The 20,642-nt window shown below is 42.3% G+C and overlaps 1 protein-coding gene across 1 annotated transcript in view; it reads left to right on the top strand.

Annotated features, from left to right (window-relative positions):
- The first annotated feature begins 2,916 nt into the window (after positions 1–2,916).
- The window catches only part of LOC132900500 (histone deacetylase 9-B), a 130,633-nt gene continuing 112,907 nt past the window's right edge, over positions 2,917–20,642 (top strand). Inside the window, exons 1-2 of the mRNA XM_060942631.1 lie at positions 2,917–2,997; positions 12,079–12,158. Of these exons, the coding sequence (XP_060798614.1) occupies positions 12,137–12,158 (22 nt within the window). The 5' untranslated portion in view covers positions 2,917–2,997; positions 12,079–12,136. The remainder of the gene's footprint in view (positions 2,998–12,078; positions 12,159–20,642) is intronic.

Raw genomic sequence — 20,642 nt, 5'->3', positions numbered from 1 at the left:
CCCTCAAGTAAAGTACAGATACTCAAAATGTGTATTTAAGTACAGTACTCAAGTAAGTGTACTTCGTTATTGTCCACCTCTACACTCTGGACAAGTCATGAGGTCATCACAGGGCTGACACATAGGAGAAAAACAACCACTCACACCTACGGTCAACTTAGAGCCACCAATTAGCCTAACCTGCATGTCTTTGGACTGTGGGGGAAACCGGAGCACCCGGAGGAAACCCACGCAGAACATGCAAACTCCATACAGAAAGGCCCCTGTCAGCCACTGGGCTCGAACCCAGAACCTTCTTGCTGTGAGGCGACAGTGCTAACCACTACACCATCATGCCACCCAATGTATACTATATATTAGAGAGAAAATAAACAAACAAACTAAAAAACACCATAAAACAAACAGAAGATCTGAAAATGTCCTCAAAAGAAAGTGGAATAAATACTCATACTCAGATCATTTCCTCCAATTCATTATTTATATCTTATCATCCAAATTCGACCATTGTTATTACTTTTCAGGTGTAAAATTTGCATGAAATATCAGTGCACACGGTTTCATAATTTCACACAATAAGGGTGTGCAAACATTTGCATGCAAACTTATACATGTATGAAGAAGAAGCTAAGCCAAGAAGCCTTTATTTGTCACACGTACACTCAAGCACATACAGTGAAATTCCTCCTCTGCATTTAACCCATCTGAAGCAGTGAACACGCACATGCACACACAAGTGAGCACACATGCTACAGCACCCAGGGAGCAGTTGGGGCCTTGCTCAAGGGCCCTTCAGCCCAACCTTCAGGCCACGGCTGCCCCATGTTAACCTAACCACATATCTTTGAACTATGGAGGAAACCCACACAGACACAAGAGAACATACAAACTCCTCACAGAAAGGCCCCCGTCAGCCACTGGACTCGAACCCAGAACCTTCTTACTCTGAGGTGACAGCGCTAACCCCTACACCACCGTACCGTATTAAGAAGAAGAAGAAGAAGAAACCTTTATATGTCACATGCACATTTCAAGCACAGTGAAATTCATCCTCTGCATTTAACCCATCTGAAGCAGCGAACACACACACACACACACACCCAAAGCAGTGGGCAGCCACACTACAGCGCCCAGGGAGCAGTCAGGGGTCAGGTACCTCGCTCAAGGGCACTTCAGCCCAAGGCTGCCCAACATTAACCTAACTGCATGTCTTTGGACTGTGGGGGAAACCAGAGCACCCGGAGGAAACCCACGCGGACATGGGGAGAACATACGTATAAACTCCACACAGAAAGGCCCTCGCCGGCCACTGGACTCGAACCCAGAACCTCCTTACTGTGAGGCGATAGCGCTAACCACTACACCACCGTACCGTATTATGCAGAAAACCAAGTTTCCTTCCCCAAATTACAGAAATATGAGTTTTATACTGGGGGGCACGGTGGCATAGTGGTTAGCACTGTCGCCTCACAGCAAGAAGGTCCGGGTTTGAGCCCAGTAGCCGACGAGGGCCTTTCTGTGCAGAGTTTGCATGTTCTCCCTGTGTCCGCGTGGGTTTCCTCCGGGTGCTCCGGTTTCCCCCACAGTCCAAAGACATGCAGGTTAGGTTAACTGGTGACTCTAAATTGACCGTAGGTGTGAATGTGAGTGTGAATGGTTATCTGTGTCTATGTGTCAGCCCTGTGATGACCTGGCGACTTGTCCAGGGTGTACCCCGCCTTTCGCCCGTAGTCAGCTGGGATAGGCTCCAGCTTGCCTGTGACCCTGTAGAACAGGATAAAGCGGCTAGAGATAATGAGATGAGATGAGTCTTATACTGGGCGGCACGGTGGTGTAGTGGTTAGCGCTGTCGCCTCACAGCAAGAAGGTCCGGGTTTGAGCCCAGTAGCCGACGAGGGCCTTTCTGTGCGGAGTTTGCATGTTCTCCCCGTGTCCGCGTGGGTTTCCTCCGGATGCTCCGGTTTCCTCCACAGTCCAAAGACATGCTGGTGACTCTAAATTGACCGTAGGTGTGAATGTGAGTGTGAATGGTTGTCTGTGTCTATGTGTCAGCCCTGTGATGACCTGGCGACTTGTCCAGGGTGTACCCCGCCTTTCGCCCGTAGTCAGCTGGGATAGGCTCCAGCTTGCCTGTGACCCTGTAGAACAGGATAAAGCGGCTAGAGATAATGAGATGAGATGAGTCTTATACTGGGCGGCACGGTGGTGTAGTGGTTAGCGCTGTCGCCTCACAGCAAGAAGGTCCGGGTTTGAGCCCAGTAGCCGACGAGGGCCTTTCTGTGCGGAGTTTGCATGTTCTCCCCGTGTCCGCGTGGGTTTCCTCCGGATGCTCCGGTTTCCTCCACAGTCCAAAGACATGCTGGTGACTCTAAATTGACCGTAGGTGTGAATGTGAGTGTGAATGGTTGTCTGTGTCTATGTGTCAGCCCTGTGATGACCTGGCGACTTGTCCAGGGTGTACCCCGCCTTTCGCCCGTAGTCAGCTGGGATAGGCTCCAGCTTGCCTGCGACCCTGTAGAACAGGATAAAGCGGGATGAGATGATGAGATGAGATATAAAAAAAATGTCTGTGTTGGTGCTTTTTGTTCAAATTCTGCTGTTCCTGAGGACATGAGGATGTGAAGTGGACCTGCTGCTGTCTCTATTGTGTCACTGTGCTATTTTTATCACGCGCCTTTGTGATAGTGTGTGTGTGTGTGTGGTCACCATTAGCAGCAACACGTAACACAGGCTTCCTCCCAAACACCCTCATACTAACCTACTAAACAGTGTGCCAAAAATATACGCCCCCTATAGGTTACCATAGTTACCACTCACACACACACACATACACACACACGGGATGCTAGGGCGCAGTGTTTAGGAGGATAGTGTGTGGTTTGGGACGCGGCCATGGGCATCATGCGCGTGCAAAGCGCAGTCGCGGGTCCGCTTATTTAATCAGTCGCGCGCGCACGGGCTTGAACGGAACGCATCATCATCATCATCATCAATACTTCGGTAAGTGTGAAAACACGCTTTTCTTTCCAAACCTAAAGGAATGACAGGAGCATCATGATAGAGTTTCTAAAAAAAATAAATAAATAAAAATCAGTTAATTAGGCTAGTGCAAACAAGAACAACAAACAAGAACAACAAACAAACAAACAAACAAACAAACAAACAAACAACAGCAATGCATTTAAGATTTAATAATGACACAAATGCACGTTTCCTAGTCTAATTCGATATATACTGTATGATATTATATAATATTATATGTAATGGATGGATGGATATTATGTTTAAACCGTATTGGATGATGATCGAGTCCCCTATTCTCTTCTGCAAGTTCAAATATGTCGCTGCTTTTATCCAAAAAAACAAATAACCGCCTTTAAACAAGCCCTCGAGCTCCGTGGGCTGTTTACCGAGCATCTCTTCCGTTTAGTTTCTGCAGGGGAAACGTCGCGCGCTATAAATAGCCCGGGCGCACGAGCGGACGCACCGGTAATAGGTTCGAGCATGCGGCAGTTTGAGAAATCCCCATGATTACCAGTTTCTCGCTGTGGTTTTGTGCAGGAACCTATTTCAAACCCAACCTGCAATCTGTTTCAACCCTGCATGCTGCAGTGTTTTGGAATATATATTTTGGGTTCGATGCTTCATGCATCATTCATCAGTGCAAAACCTTTTCCAGAAAGATTTCTCAGTGCAGAAGAAATGTGCAAAAGCAACTGCTCGTCGAATGATTTTTGCATGCTTTCTAAACTTCAGTCTGATATCAGATCAGCTTCTGGATTTAAGGCTTGAATAAAAAGCATGTTGAAGAGATGCATCAACAGGTGTGCGTGTGTGTTATGTGATTATCCTTTTTTATACACTTACATAAGATGCGTCCAGATCCAAATCATAAGGGGTTTGAATCCAGCAGAATTTTCTCATCTCATCTCATCTCATCTCATCTCATCTCATCTCATTATCTCTAGCCGCTTTATCCTGTTCTACAGGGTCGCAGGCAAGCTGGAGCCGATCCCAGCTGACTAGGGGCGAAAGGCGGGGTACACCCTGGACCCTGCATGTCTTTGGACTGTAGGGGAAACCGGAGCACCCGGAGGAAACCCACGCGGACACCATGCAAACTCCGCACAGAAAGGCCCTCGCCAGCCACGGGGCTCGAACCCGGACCTTCTTGCTGTGAGGCGACAGCGATAACCACTACAGCACCGTGCCGCCCAGCAGAATTTTTTCAAGGATAATGCATGATGTTGAAATTGAAACTGCGGTGAAAATGACCATGAATATGAAGCCTAGTGAGGGCCGGCAAGAAGGTCCTGGGTTCAAGCCCCTTTCTGTGTGGAGTTTGCATGTTCTCGCCGTGTCTGCGTGGGTTTCATCCGGGTGCTCCGGTTTCCCCTACAGTCCAAAGACATGCAGGTTAGGCTAATTGGTAGCTCTAAATTGACCGTGAGTGTGAATGGTTGTTTGTCTCTATGTGTCAGCCCTGTGATGATCTGGCGACTTGTCCAGGGTGTACCCTGCCTCTCGCTCATAGTCAGCGGGGATAGGCTCCAGCTTGCTTGCGACCCTGTAGGACAGGATAACCGGCTGCAGATAATGGATGGATGGATGAAGCCTAGTGAGAAAATGGCTCTGTATCTGATCTGTAATGACTTGGGGGTGGTACAGTGGTGTAGTGGTTAGCACTGTTGCCTCACCGCAAGAAGGTTCTGGGTTCAAGCCCAGCCCTTTCTGTGCGGAGTTTGCATGTTGTCCCCGTGTCTGCGTGGGTTTCCTCCGGGTGCTCCGGTTTCCCCCACAAAGACATGCAGGTTAGACTAACTCGTGGCTCTAAATTGACCGTAGGTGTGAGTGTGAATGGTTGTTTGTCTCTGTGTCAGCCCTGCGATGACCTGGCGACTTGTCCAGGGTGTACCCCGCCTCTCGCCCATAGTCAGCTGGGATAGGCTCCAGCTTGCTTGCGACTCTGTAGGACAGGATAAGCGGCTACAGATAATGGATGGATGGATGAAGCCTAGTGAGAAAATGGCTCTGTATCTGATCTGTAATAACTTAAATTGATCACTATTGGGGGTGGTACGGTGGTGTAGTGGTTAGCACTGTTGCCTCACCGCAAGAAGGTTCTGGGTTCGAGCCCAGCAGCTGGCGAGGGCCTTTCTGTGTGGAGTTTGCATGTTCTTCCCATGTCTGTGTGGGTTTCCTCCAGGTGCTCCGGTTTCCTCTACAGTCCAAAGACATGCAGGTTAGGCTAATTGGTGGCTCTAAATTGACTGTAAGGGCGGCACGGTGGTGTAGTAGTTAGCACTGTTGCCTCATAGCAAGAATTAACATTGCTTATTTATCCTCTCATATAATGAATGATGTATCTACTTTTTTCAAACACACAATTATTTTCGTAACTGGTTATGGGGAAGGGGCTGAAGTGGTTAGCACTGTCGCCTCACAGCAAGAAGGTTCTGGGTTCGAGCCCAGTGGCCAACAGGGGCCTTTTTGTGTGGAGTTTGCATGTTCTCCCCGTGTCTGCGTGGGTTTCCTCTGGGTGCTCCGGTTTCCCCCCACAGTCCAAAGGTTAGGTTAATTAGTGGCTCTAAATTGACAGTAGGTGTGAATGTGAGTGTGAATGGTTGTTTGTCTCTATGTATCAGTGCTGCGATGACCTGGCGACTTGTCCAGGGTGTACCCCGGCTCTCACCCATAGTCAGCTGGGATAGGCTCCAGCTTGCCTGCGACTCTGTAGGACAGGATAAGCGGCTACAGATAATGGATGGATGGATGATAACTATTGTTATTTCATTCGTTAAACAGTTGTTTGCTTCTATTAGCTAGTGGGTTATGAGCAGGACTTCCTGAGGAAGACAGCTGTGCTTTGTACCTGTTATGTGATTATCCTTTTTCTAGTGTTGCACTGGATATAACTGCATCCAGTCCAGATCATAAGGCGGTCTGGTGCTGACTGGGTTCAAATATCACAGGCTATTTTTAAAAAGTCCATGCATAAAATAAACTGAAAGTGCACGATGTTGAAAATGAAGATAAATACGGTTGCCTAGTAAGAACAATGTTGTGTAGTGATGGTTTAAATCCATCACACCTGGATAATGACCCCTATGCTGGGTCCTGTTGAAGAGCCAAACAAGTTATAAGCTGTGTGTACTTATGTGCAATTTAAAGAATGATGACAAGGAATCATTCATTTGTCTTCTCTAAGCGTAAACCAAGGGTTATCCTGGGAACATTGGGTGAACGGCAGGGATACATGAACACCATGCACACACACGCACACACCTCCCACACACACAATATTTATATACATATTCACCCAATTATTCACACCTAGGAGTAATTTAGAGTCACCAGTCCACCTTCTGTTATGTTTTTGGGAATATGGAGGAAACCGGAGAAATCTGTGCATTCACAGGTTTCAGGATCGAACCAGAACTGTGGCTGGACAGTCTGGACCTGTGAGGCGGCAACTCTACATAGATGACAATGAGAAAAAAATAAAACGAAAAGAGGAAGGAAAAACAACAACAGTTTTAGGGTCAAGGTTCCTCATTTTCTCTGAATTGAAATGTTTTTGACATCAAAACCTTAGAGATGTCATATTTAACCAGCACCTGAGCACATGTAGGGCTTGTTCAAAAAAAAAAAAAAAATATATATATATATGTGTGTGTGTGTGTTCTATCCATATTCACTGGATATGAGCAATCACACGCTCTGATTGGCTACTCTACTACCAGGTTATCAGCTCATATACCGTGAGTAGAGAAAAACAAAATGGCGGCGCGTGTTGCTGAATAATAATAATGAATAATAATAATAATTTATTACTTATACAGCGCTATTTAGCAATGGCAGATCAATAGTGCTTTACAATTCGGTTACAAAGTCAAGAAAAATATTTACATGTTCCATTAAAATATAAATATATATATAAAAGTATCCAAATACATAAACAATTACAAAATATACCTATATGACTCTCATAAAACCATACATAATACAAACAAAATAAGATTTATAAAATTAAGTAAAAGCTTGCTTGAACAGATACGTCTTTAATGCTCTCTTAAAATCAGTCAGTAATTCTATGTTCCTAACTGACACTGGAAGACTGTTCCATAACGTTGGTGCTGAGGCTGTGAAGGAACGTGCGCCAAGGGTTGTTCTCATCTTGCCATTGGGACGCTTAAGTAGAATACCATTGTTCGATCTCAGGCTGTATGACAATTTGTCCTTGATGTTGATAAGCTTACAAATATATAATGGTGCGAAGCCATGGTTGGCTTTGAAAGTAATTAAAAGTACTTTGAATTGGATACGATAGTGTATGGGTAGCCAATGCAACTGATACGACGGAGTGATGTGTGAATATTTGCCAACATCCAGTATTAACCTTGCAGCTGCATTTTAAATACGCTATAATTTGGCGATCTGCTCTTTAGGGAGACCATACAGCAAACTATTGCAATAATCCACCCTACTTGTAATAAAGGCATGAACGAAGGTAACTAGACAGTCTTTAGACAAGTACTTCCTTATGCGTCTTATATTGTGTAGATGGAAAAAAGCTGCTTTACAGATGTTCGTAATGTGTTTTGACATACCCAAGTTTGAGTCCAGCCAGCAGCCAAGATTATTTACTTTGGAGCTAGGCTCAATCAATTCGTTCCCTATAGTTACCTTTACAGAGTTTACTTTCTTTAACTGCTGGCGCGTTCCTATAAGTATAAATTCAGTCTTATCATCATTGATCATGAGCCTGTCATGTATCATCCAGCATCTGATATTCTCGATACAGCGCTCCATAGCACTTATAGCTTCTTCTTGTGAGGAACTGGAATCTGGTTTGAAGCTAAGGTACAACTGAGTATCGTCAGCATAACAATGAGCTTCAGGTAGATCATTCTTAATCACTTTAAACAGCTTCGATGTGTAAATGACAAAAAGAAGAGGTCCTAAACACGACCCCTGAGGGACGCCGCAGTCCAAATTGAACCGTCGCGATAGTGACCCCCCGATAGAAACAGACTGCCTTCAAGGTAGGACTTAAACCACTCCAAGGCCAACTGAGGATGAAATAAAAACTCTACTCGAAAACAAAACCCCAAAAATACAAAAAAAGCAAGAAAATATGGAATAAAAGTATTTGATGGTAAGAACATATCTTTTTTTTAAATTTTCAAGAATTATTATGATAGCATTTTTCACAAATTGCTCTTGTCATTCTACCAATTTGTTTACATTCTAAGGGGAAACGATTTTTTCAGACATTTTGTATAAAGGTTTTATTTATCGAATTTGCAAAAAATAAAAATAAAAATGCTCCGTTTCTCAAAATCCAGTGAATGTGGATAGAATAAAACAATTATTCCACTCAATCTCGTCATACATGGCTTATAGCCGACTCTGCTGTCAGCTCATGTATGACTCGATTTCGTGGAATAACTGATATATATATATATCTCATCTCATCTCATTATCTGTAGCCGCTTTATCCTGTTCTACAGGGTCGCAGGCAAGCTGGAGCCTATCCCAGCTGACTACGGGTGAAAGGCGGGGTACACCCTGGACAAGTCGCCAGGTCATCACAGGGCTGACACATAGACACAGACAACCATTCACACTCACATTCACACCTACGGTCAATTTAGAGTCACCAGTTAACCTAACCTGCATGTCTTTGGACTGTGGGGGAAACCGGAGCACCCGGAGGAAACCCACGCGGACACGGGGAGAACATGCAAACTCCACACAGAAAGGCCCTCACCGGCCATGGGGCTCAAACCTGGATCTTCTTGCTGTGAGGCGACAGCGCTAACCACTACACCACCGTGCCGCCCTGATATATATATATATATATGAGTGATTCCACGCTTATGGGTACTGAAATGGGGACATGAACTTATTTTTAAAAATTCACCTAAAACCATTTCTTTTTTTACCATCAGGTCACAAAACATGTAATCTTTAATGAATGATATGTTAAAAGATAACTTTAATTTTCTGAGATGTAATAAAAACATATTTATATGCCAAAGTCAGAACGTAACAGAAGTGTTGTGGACATATATATTCTCAATTTTAACAATGTAGAATTACTTTTTGAAACATAGGAAGGTGATGTTTTAGCAAATATAATTAATAAACATGTGTAGTAGAATAAACATACACATTCTTTCAATAAGATTAACATGGTATAGAGCTAGATTGTAATTAATTTGTAACAGACGCGAGATGGACAATCGTAACAGAAGTAATGTAACACACATCATTTTGGAACTCATAGGCTTGACTTTGGCATATAAATATGTTTTTATTACATCTCAGAAAATTAAAGTTATCTTTTAACATATCATTCATTAAAGATTACATGTTTTGTGACCTGATGGTAAAAAAAGAAATGGTTTTAGGTGAATAAGTTCATGTCCCCATTTCAGTACCCATAAGCGTGGAATCACTCATATATATATATAATGTATATATACCAGCTACTTTATTAGGTACACCCATATACTTGTTGTTTTATGCAGTTCTCTAATCAGCCGATCCCTTGACAGCCCTGATCAGCTCATTATACGTTTCATGTCTATACAAAGGATAGTGACACAATGAAAATTCAACAGGATAATTTTTCAGTCTTAAATCCTCTCTATGTAACTCAGCTCTGAATACAGCACCCACTTCCCCCAGTATCTTTAAAAAGAGTCACATGAAATGTTGGAGAAGGATAAATCATACTGGAAATCGTCGTTGATACCATCGTTATTATAGTTATTACAAAACGTATTACAAAAGTGGGGTCATATTTTAAAGGAGAGTTGATGTGGGAGGACTCAAGAAACCGTGAGTCATGTAGACATCAAATATCCTTTACCTTTCCTTTCATTAGCTTTACAAATCAGACAAAGCTAGCATTGATTTAGCATCACTTCAGCGTCTAGCCTTACAGAATTCATTCTTAATTCAGACTGGGAGTGAGATTTCATCTCATCTATTTCCAAGCTGGACCTTTTAATGAAGTATCACATCCCAGATAGCACTCAGCTAACTCAGTCAGTCACGCCTTGATGATATCGTCCAGCTTGTTTGCTAATTGCTAAGACAACATTATGGGACATTTGGAGTATTTATTTACTTGATGATGAATGTGGCTGAAAGTAGCCAGTTAGCATCTTTCCAGTTAGTAGGTGAGCTGCGTGTGACATTGTTTAGAAGAACACTCACACTGGCCACTTTATTAGGAACACCCACCCACCTGCCGTTTGACGCGGTTATGTAATCAGCCGATCCCTTGATGCATAAAATCATGCAGATATAAATCAAGAGCTTCAGTTCATTAATGTTCACTTCAAACATCAGAATGGGAAAAATTGTGGCATGGGTGTTGGTTTCTTTCACTGTGGCATGGGTGTTGGTTTGAGCCAGATGGACTGGTTTGAGTATTTCAGAAACTGCTGATCTCCTGGGGTTTTCACACACATACAACAGTCTCTAGAGTTTACACAGAATGGTGCGACAAACAAAAAACAAACATCGAGTGAATGAGCAGTGACAGTTCTGTGGGTGGAAACAAACGCCTTGTTGATAAGAGAGGTCAGAGGAAAATGGACAGACTGGTTCGAGCCTTTTTTGCCAGGAAGGCTATAGACCCTTTTCACGTGACGTCACGACAAACGCGGCCGCCATTTTGGACATGAACTACCAGTAGTCTACCACAGCCAACAACGAGGAACGACGGCGAAGCATCGAAAGGAATATAGCCATCAAAGAAAGTTTTTACTTTCAGCAAGACTTCCATCATGCCATTATATTGTTGTGCACCTGGATGTAGTAACCATCAACACACAAGGCAAGATTTATCATTTTATCGGATCCCGACAGATGCTGACCGACGGAGAAGATGGATGGTCTCTAAAATATTGGCAAAATGATGTTTATTGACATAGCAATCGTGTGTAACGGGAAGCATTTGCATATCCGAAGTGTTGTGTTTACATCAAAGATAAAATAAACCGATATGACAACGACTGCTGCTGCCAGGTTGGGGACACAAACTAGTAGAAAGGAAGTGTGCCAACAGTGCCAACACACTTCCTTTGTGGTCGATTCTGCTTTAAGGTAAGATGCATTTAATTATTCGTCTGCTGTGGGTTTGGAATCGGTAGCCTGACCGATTCGTTCATGTTTGTGGTGCCATTTGTTTGTTGACGCGTGTTGAAATGGAAGATTGGTTGTTGACATGATTTCCAGTGATGCTTTGGTGCTGCTGTGGATCAGATGTGTTGAGTAGCATGACTGTTTTTTTTTTCTTGCGTGTGGTATCATTGTTGACGCGAGATTGTTTTTTGAACATGCCAATGTGGACACGATTTCCCCTGATGAGTTATGACTTCAGACGCGATGCGTGTGTGGAGGTGTGGAGTCCGCGTGATATGTGCGTAAGATAGGCTTCTCATGTGTTTGGAGATCCGCGCTCTGAGACAAGCGCAAGCGCAAGCACCCCCCCAAGGGAAAAAAAGGGACCCCCCGAAAATATCGGCATAGTTCGAACACTGGGTTGGAGAAAGTAATGGCAAATAGCGAGTGCACAAACCAAAGAAGGTAAACTGTACACAGCGCCAGGGCAGTGTGATGGTATGTCTACTTTTAGATTGTGTTAGCTTATCAATGAACACACTCGTCACTCAACGAGTTTCACGTCTTTACGACGGATACTTAAATGTGTGTTAGGTATTATTGTTGCAGTCTAAGCAGTCATTGTAGCAGCGAGATGAGCGAGAACCGAAAGGGTCTGTGCCATAAACCGTTATTTCTTCATGTCCAAAATGGTGGTCGCGTTTACGAAGGTCACGTGAGTGAAAAGGGTCTATAGCAACTCATAGCAACTCTTTACAACCGTGGTGAGCAGAAAAGCATCTCAGCATGCAACAGCAGAAGAGCACATTGATTTCCCCTCCTTCCAGCCAAGAACAGGGATCTTAGACTCAAGAACAAGTTCCTATTAAAGTGGTCACTGAGTGTATATATGTGAAATGTATTTGTATATGTTTATGAATGAGTGTGTTTGTTCCCCAGGTGTTCATTTTCCAGTCTAGCGCTCCAGGAATCGTCCCCTCGTATATATGGTGTTGACATGGGCTCCCCTGAGCACCCAGGTAATAACTGCTTTAAACATTCTCTATGCTGTTTAGTCCCTGCTATCATGAGTACTCCTTTCAGGTGTGCGGCATCTTTAGGGCCAGAGTAAGTCAGCGTAGCAGGCTGCCGGAGGCTTCCCGTGGGCAGGCGGAGAGTGGAGGGATATATTTATCCGCTGCTCTCCGCATGCCCGAGGCCCTCCTGCGCTTCTTGGCAGAGGAAGGCGAGCAGATGGAGACCCTGCTGGCAGGTGGCTACTTTCATCAGACCAGCGCAGACGCTCTCTCACTCTCGCTTGCACTCTCACTCTCATTCTTATGAATACCTGCCATCGAGATGTACAACAGGTTTCATTTGAAATGAAAATGTCTGATGATTTTTTTTTTATTGTATCATGTTTTTCTGCAATGTTATTTATATAATTTGTTGACTTGGTGTCCAGAGATGCGGTTAGTTTTGTAGCTGTGTAGACACTAACCATTATGCAAAGGGAGGAAACTGATTATAAATAGCCTCCCACTGAGGGTCTGGCATGCTCCATACCATATAACATCATCACGTAATAAGACGGACACAGTTTTGAAAGTGATTTGTCATGATGTATGGATCATCATACATACAGTGGTGCTTGAAAGTTTGTGAACCCTTTAGAATTTTCTATATTTCTGCATAAATATGACCTAAAACATCATCAGATTTTCACACAAGTCCTAAAAGTAGATAAAGAGAACCCAGTTAAACAAATGAGACAAAAATATTATACTTGGTCATTTATTTATTGAGGAAAATGATCCAATATTACATATCTGTGAGTGGCAAAAGTATGTGAACCTCTAGGATTAGCAGTTAATTTGAAGGTGAAATTAGAGTCAGGTGTTTTCAATCAATGGGATGACAATCAGGTGTGAGTGGGCACCCTGTTTTATTTAAAGAACAGGGATCTATCAAAGTCTGATCTTCACAACACGTTTGTGGAAGTGTGTCATGGCACAAACAAAGGAGATTTCTGAGGACTTCAGAAAAAGCGTTGTTGATGCTCATCAGGCTGGAAAAGGTTACAAAACCATCTCTAAAGAGTTTGGACTCCACCAATCCACAGTCAGACAGATTGTGTACAAATGGAGGAAATTCAAGACCATTGTTACCCTCCCCAGGAGTGGTCGACCAACAAAGATCACTCCAAGAGCAAGGCACGTAATAGTCAGCGAGGTCACAAAAGACCCCAGGGTAACTTCTAAGCAACTGAAGGCCTCTCTCACATTGGCTAATGTTAATGTTCATGAGTCCACCATCAGGAGAACACTGAACAACAATGGTATGCATGACAGAGTTGCAAGGAGAAAGCCACTGCTCTCCAAAAAGAACATTGCTGCTTGTCTGCAGTTTGCTAAAGATCATGTGGACAAGCCAGAAGGCTATTGGAAAAATGTTTTGTGGACGGATGAGACCAAAATAGAACTTTTTGGTTTAAATGAGAAGTGCTTTGTTTGGAGAAAGGGAAACACTGCATTCCAGCATAAGAACCTTATCCCATCTGTGAAACATGGTGGTGGTAGTATCATGGTTTGAGCCTGTTTTGCTGCATCTGGGCCAGGACGGCTTGCCATCATTGATGGAACAATGAATTCTGAATTATACCAGCAAATTCTAAAGGAAAATGTCAGGACATCTGTCCATGAACTGAATCTCAAGACAAGGTGGGTCATGCAGCAAGACAATGACCCTAAGCACACAAGTCCTTCTAGCAAAGAATGGTTAAAGAAGAATAAAGTTAATGTTTCGGAATGGCCAAGTCAAAGTCCTGACCTTAATCCAATGGAAATGTTGTGGAAGGACCTGAAGCGAGCAGTTCATGTGAGGAAACCCACCAACATCCCAGAGTTGAAGCTGTTCTGTACGGAGGAATGGGCTAAAATTCCTCCAAGCCGGTGTGCAGGACTGATCAACAGTTACCGCAAACGTTTAGTTGCAGTTATTGCTGCACAAGGGGGTCACACCAGATCCTGAAAGCAAAGGTTTACATACTTTTGCCACTTACAGATATGTAATATTGGATCATTTTCCTCAATAAATAAATGACCAAGTATAATATTTTTGTCTCATTTGTTTAACTGGGTTCTCTTTATCTACTTTTAGGACTTGTGCGAAAATCTGATGATGTTTTAGGTCATATTTATGCAGAAATATAGAAAATTCTAAAGGGTTCACAAACTTTCAAGCACCACTGTACAAACAAACACCTCTTTTCAAATACTAGCATATTAGTCACATCATAATTATGACATCTTACACAGCTGTGTCATGTCGGTGAATTAATTTACCTTTTAGAACTCCTTAGTAAATTGGAAAATTGGTCTCCTAAAATCACTGTGGCAAAAACAAGTATAAAACATGTTAACAAAACCAGAATCGCGACCGCACATCAGAAATGTGAAAACATTCACAAATCAAAAACACATGAATATTTACCAATTATTTGCCAGAGGTGAGGTGAATATCGGTGATTATTCGACATACAGAACACTTTTCCGATGGCATAAAAGCATGTTCTATTCCCTTCTAGCAGGTTTCATTCATTTGGTTTGATAGCATGCAATATTGTTAGCATATCGCTTATCCTACGTGTATTATGTCACTCTACCCAATGGAGAATAATAATAATAATCATAATAATATTTATTTATAAAGCGCTAAAACTATGATACATATTCTAAAGCGCTGAAATGAATGAGTGTTGAATATGGTTTACGATATTGCATGGTTGTCAAGACAACACGACGTTACACATCGGAGATGTAAAACTTCCATGCCAGTGAGCGACTGTGATAATTTGTAAACAAACATGGCCACCAGATTTGCTTCATTAAATACGGAAGATTTTGAGAGAATTTTGAAAGAGAAAGGCGCGTTGAACACCCAAAAGGAATGTAATAATAATAATAATAGTAATAATAATAAGTTAAATTTATATAGCGCCTTTCAAAAAACCCAAGGACGCTTTACAATTATAAACAAAGGAAAATAAATAAATAAATAAAAAGTAAAAAGTCCACCAAGTAGGGGTCAGGATGTAATTCCCGTGGTGTAGCAGCCACAGTCCCACCAAAAGGCGCACAAAAACAAGTCCCACATCTCCAGCACCGCCGCCGTGACGCCGTCAGCAACATCGCTCAACACCACGCCATGGATCCACAAAGCGAGCAGAGAAGCTCCGCCACGCAGAGCGCTGGTGTGTCCCAAACCGACTGCACAGCCGCTGCGACACCACCGAGCAACATCGCTCGGAACATCATGCCAAGCGTTAAAGCGCAGAGCGCTGGACAACTATGATGAAAATGAGCAACGAGCTCACTGCAGTCCAGAGCTGGGAGCGCAGGCATCGCCCACGGCGAACCAAGGCCTGGAAGGAACTGACGCCCAAACTAGGTCCGGAGCTACAGCACAACCGGCAGACAAAACACTCAAACAAACATCAAACTACACAAACACACAGGAAAAACAAATAGAAAAAGAAATAAAATAAAATAAAGAAGCTCCGGTGAGAAGCGGCAGCCAGAACACGCACGACGTACTCTCAACCGGAAATGAAAAAAAAAATATTGGCTGGCTTTTTTTTTTTTTTGGTACATCACATATTCAGCTACTCGTCTTTGACTTGTTCAGTATCATGCTAGCTGAATGGAATATATCTGATATACCATGAAAAAAAGGTCGCCAATATTATTTAAATAATAACTGAGATGAAGTCGAGATTATTCTTTACCGATATTCACTGAGCCTGAGGCAGATAATCGTTTTGGGATAAATACATAAGTGATTATTAAAAAAAAACATTAAATCGTATTAAAAAATAATTTATTTCAATTTTCAAAAGCGGTATGCAAATGTTATCTACGCCGACTCACATAAAACACTTCGTTTTGAAATCGATAAAATAAATCACGACTCCACGTTACCTTTGAATAGTTTTAGACCAAACTTCGTCGCATCTTTAGTGCTTTTAGGAACAGCATTTTCTTTCATCATTTGTAATTCTTCCTCACTTACGATGACAACGCGATCGGCTGCCATTTTGCCGAGTCGCTCGAGGTAATTATCGAGAAATAATCCGAATTTCTCGACCACGATTTTCTGTAATCACCTCCGTATTTACATTAATAACTAATATTAACTAAAAATGGAAAGTCTTTACAGAACCTCACATACTCGCTTCTGATTGGCTACAGCACAGACAGGGCTACCAACTTTTCAAAATTCCTTGGAGTGAGATTTTTTTTTGGGGGGGGTCGACGGCAAAATTTTTCCGCACACCACGCAGTAAGTGGGAATTTTGTATTCAGTTTGATATTCACTTGTCCCCCTGCATTCTGGTGTTTTGTTTGTGGGTCGTCCAGCTGGAGATGGACAATGAAGGGGGGGGGGGGGGGGGGGGGGGTGTTGAGATTTTGGATTTAGTAGATGTTCCTGCATTCTGGTGGATTTTTGGAGTGGCCTGCTGTGCCATACCTACATTCTTACACACCCTGACTTGCCAGGCCTTCAGCTTTTGGCCAACAAAAGCACCAAGTTTTGGCTTAAAAGCCCCCACACTAGAAAACTACAGATGACTGCCAATGTTCCTGTAGCCCTATAGACCTGCTCTTCTGTCTGCCCTGTTTGTTGCTCTTCTGTCTGTTGTTCTGTCTGTCCTGTCTGCCTTTTCTGGCTTTGCTGGACTGTCAAAATAAAATATTCCACTTTTGTCCTGCCAGTGGTCTTACCCTTCGGGACATATTACCTTTGAAAAAATTCAAATAGTCATGTTGGTTTAATAAATCTACGCAGTCACAACAACATGCCTTTTCTTGGAGGACAAGTTTCTTGTGTTTATTCTCAATCTTACCTGCTCTGAGTGGTAGGCAGGCCTACAGCAAAACGGTCAAGTTCTTTGATATTACAGGTGACCATGCTTTATTTACTTTAACTGAGCAATTACATACATCATAAATAATTAAAAATAAATACCCTGTAAATAAACAATAGGTATGGTGGCTAATGGCTCTTCTTGCATTTGTAATATTATCTCTTACTTGCTTGATTTTACAACATTTCCAGTATGGCTTCAAATAAAGTCATAAAGTATGATAACATACAGTAAACAAACTAAAAATGTGCCTTAATAAACGTGTGCTAAGGAGATGCTCTCCCGTGCTGCTTGTTGGGGAAGATAGAGGCTGTGGCACGGCAGTAGGCCTATAATGATTTATCATGCCTAGTACACAGCTCTCGATATGGCATTAAATATTCTCACAATACTTATAGGCTAAAACGATTAAGAAACTTTATATAAGTTCATAATTACGCCAGTAACACCACACATTGGCATGCATATGTACAAACCTGTCTGAGACACTCGTCTTCAACTCGGATACCTTCTTCTCCCTCCTCTTCCTCTAAATTGACGGTAGGCAATTATCCAATTTCCGGCGAGTGCAGCATCATTAGATGCGCCACCTACCATAGGGGAGTGTGTACAGAAGGGAACACCTCTCTGCCTGTTTAGGCATGCGTAAGGCATAATTGATCGATCGCAAGTGGTTGGCGCGACGCAATGGGTAGCCGAGATCAGATAGATAAACTAGATTTTTTTCTAGCGTGAGAAATCGAAGGTATGGCGTGTGAAGACAGTCAAATGCGTGTGTCTCACGCTCATTGCGTGAGAGTTGGCAGCCCAGGCACAGATGTCTTTATTTTTTCGGGGCATTCACATGATGTTACTTTCGATGCATGGTGTTGAGTAAGCGAATGCAAAAACTACACAAAAAGACCTGAATCTAACACAAAAAGATGGAAACGGGAGACACATTTTTCTCAGTCTGTCACGGAAAACAAGGCCACTGTGGTGTGCATGCATTTCTGACTTGCAGTAATTTTTTATCATCAGCTGTTATGGATATTTTCCACACCATAATCCTCTTTTCCCTCTCTCACTTTTTATCATATATCTCTAAACAGAAATGGCTCTGTCCATATTATAGCTACATTATTTGCATTTACGTACTGTATATTTTCCCTTAGTTTACTGTAGCTAATGTGTGTGTGTGTGCGTGGAAATTGATGAGATTTATTTCTGACTGTTCGTTTTGAACCAAGATCTCAGCATCTGCAGACTATTTTTAAACCAGTCCCAAAAAAATGCCACCTGTGGACTTGCTTTTTCCACCCACAACCTTGTTCCAAATCCCAATTTGGCGTAGAAACCATGACCCTGGCAACCCTGCTATCTGTTTCGAGTTAATCCTGATGTGTTTCTCAATTCGCTGTTGCTATTTTGGTTTTGTTGTTGCGCTTTCTGAAATTGCTCTTGTGTTTTTGGGTTTGGTAATGTGTTTTGCACTTATAGGCCATCGTAGACAAATGACTATGAATATACAGTACTGTGCAAAAATCTGAGGCACATGTAAAGAAATGCTGTAGACCAAAAATGGCTTAAAAATAATGAAATGAAATGTTTCAACATTAGAAAATGCTCTCAACAGCAGTAAGCCATAATAAATGAAACAAAATCAGTATTTGGTGTAAGATGACCCTTTGCTTTAAAAAAAAAAAAATATATAGTAGGAGGCATCATGGCTCAGGTGGATAAGGCGCCATACCATAAATCCGGGGACCTGGGTTTGATTCCAACATGAGGTAATTTCCTGCTCTCTCCCCATCTCTCTCTCCTGCTCATTTCCTGTCTCTACACTATCCTATCCAATAAAGGTGAAAAAAGCCCCCCAAAAATCTTTAAAATAAATAGCAGTTTTATAAGGAAATGAGCTGTAGGTTTTACTGAGCATCTTACAGAACCAGCCACAGTTCTTCTGGACACTTTGACTGTCACACTCGCTTCTTCATTTTGCACCAAAACCCAGTAGCCTTCATTACGTTTTCTTTTTTAATCTGAAAAGTGCTCTCTTATGTAATATGCTGCTCAGATACAAACTTTTTTTCTGTAACATTTAATTTTGTGCTGGAAAACGAACGTATGGACTCTAAAATGTTTTTGTACTGACTCGATAATGTAGAATTCACAAAATAGAAATCTATAACAAAGTTTGTATGAAAAAAATTAGGGTGCCTAAGACAGGGCTGTAGGTATACACTTTGTGACTATATAGGACACTATGATAGAAGCGAGTTATTTATAATCACATTGTCTGTTGTCACCCAAATGAGGATGGGTTCCCTTTTGAGTCTGGTTCCTCTCGAGGTTTCTTCCTCATGTCGTCTGAGGGAGTTTTTCCTTGCCACCGTTGCCACAGGCTTGCTCATTGGGGATAGATTAGGGATCAAATTAGCTCATATTTAAAGTCTTTAAATTTCTGTAAAGCTGCTTTGCGACAATGTTTATTGTTAAAAGCGCTATACAAATAAACTTGACTTGAATAACACCGGTTATCAGTTTTCACCAATTTCAAGAGTTGAACTTTTTTTTTTTTAAACTATTGAAATGCTCCACTGGGGAAAAAAAAGGAAAAAAGCCCACAAAAATGTACGGATCAGGACTTGTTAAAAGTTTCCAGTAGGATTACATATAAAACAGCATCATATAATTCAACTTTTGACCTGCAGATATATCCATGGAGTATGTGTTGAGCTGTTGTTGTTCTGTCAAAAATGTATAATTAACAATTATTCCACAAAATCGAGTCGTACATGAGCTGATAGCTGACGAGGTGCGTAGCGCTGAGTCTACTATAAGCCATGTACAATGAGATTGAGTGGAATAACTGTTTTATTCTATCCACATTCACTGGATTTTGAGAACCAGAGCATTTTTATTTTTATTTTTGACAAATTCGCTAAATAAAATCTTTATACAAAACGTCCGACAAAATCATTTCCGCTTACAATGTAAACAAACTGGCGCAATAATAATAATAATTCTTGAAAAATAAAAAAGACATGTTCTTACTAGGGTGGCACGGTGGTGTAGTGGTTAGCGCTGTCGCCTCACAGCAAGAAGGTCCTGGGTTCGAGCCCCGGGGCCGGCGAGGGCCTTTCTGTGTGGAGTTTGCATGTTCTCCCCGTGTCCGCGTGGGTTTCCTCCGGGTGCTCCGGTTTCCCCCACAGTCCAAAGACATGCAGGTTAGGTTAACTGGTGACTCTAAATTGACTGTGAGTGTGAATGGTTGTCTGTGTCTATCCTGGCGACTTGTCCAGGGTGTACCCCGCCTTTTGCCCGTAGTCAGCTGGGATAGGCTCCAGCTTGCCTGCGACCCTGTAGAAGGATAAAGCAGCTAGAGATAATGAGATGAGATGTTCTTACTATCAAATACTTTCATTCCATATTTTGTTGCTTTTTTGTATTTTTTGGGGGTTTTGTTTTTCGAGTAGTTTTTATTTAATCCTCGGTTCATTCAGCAACATGCTCCACCATTTTGTTTCTCTCTACTCATGGTATATGAGCTGATAGCCTAGTAGTAGAGTAGCCAGTCAGAGTGCATGATGGCTCATATCCAGTGAATGTGGATAGA

The sequence above is a fragment of the Neoarius graeffei genome, chromosome 16, assembly GCF_027579695.1.
Source record: "Neoarius graeffei isolate fNeoGra1 chromosome 16, fNeoGra1.pri, whole genome shotgun sequence".
NCBI classification, from domain to species: domain Eukaryota; kingdom Metazoa; phylum Chordata; class Actinopteri; order Siluriformes; family Ariidae; genus Neoarius; species Neoarius graeffei.
Note: the sequence above shows the minus strand (reverse complement) of the source record. Positions and strands in the feature narration are given on the sequence as shown.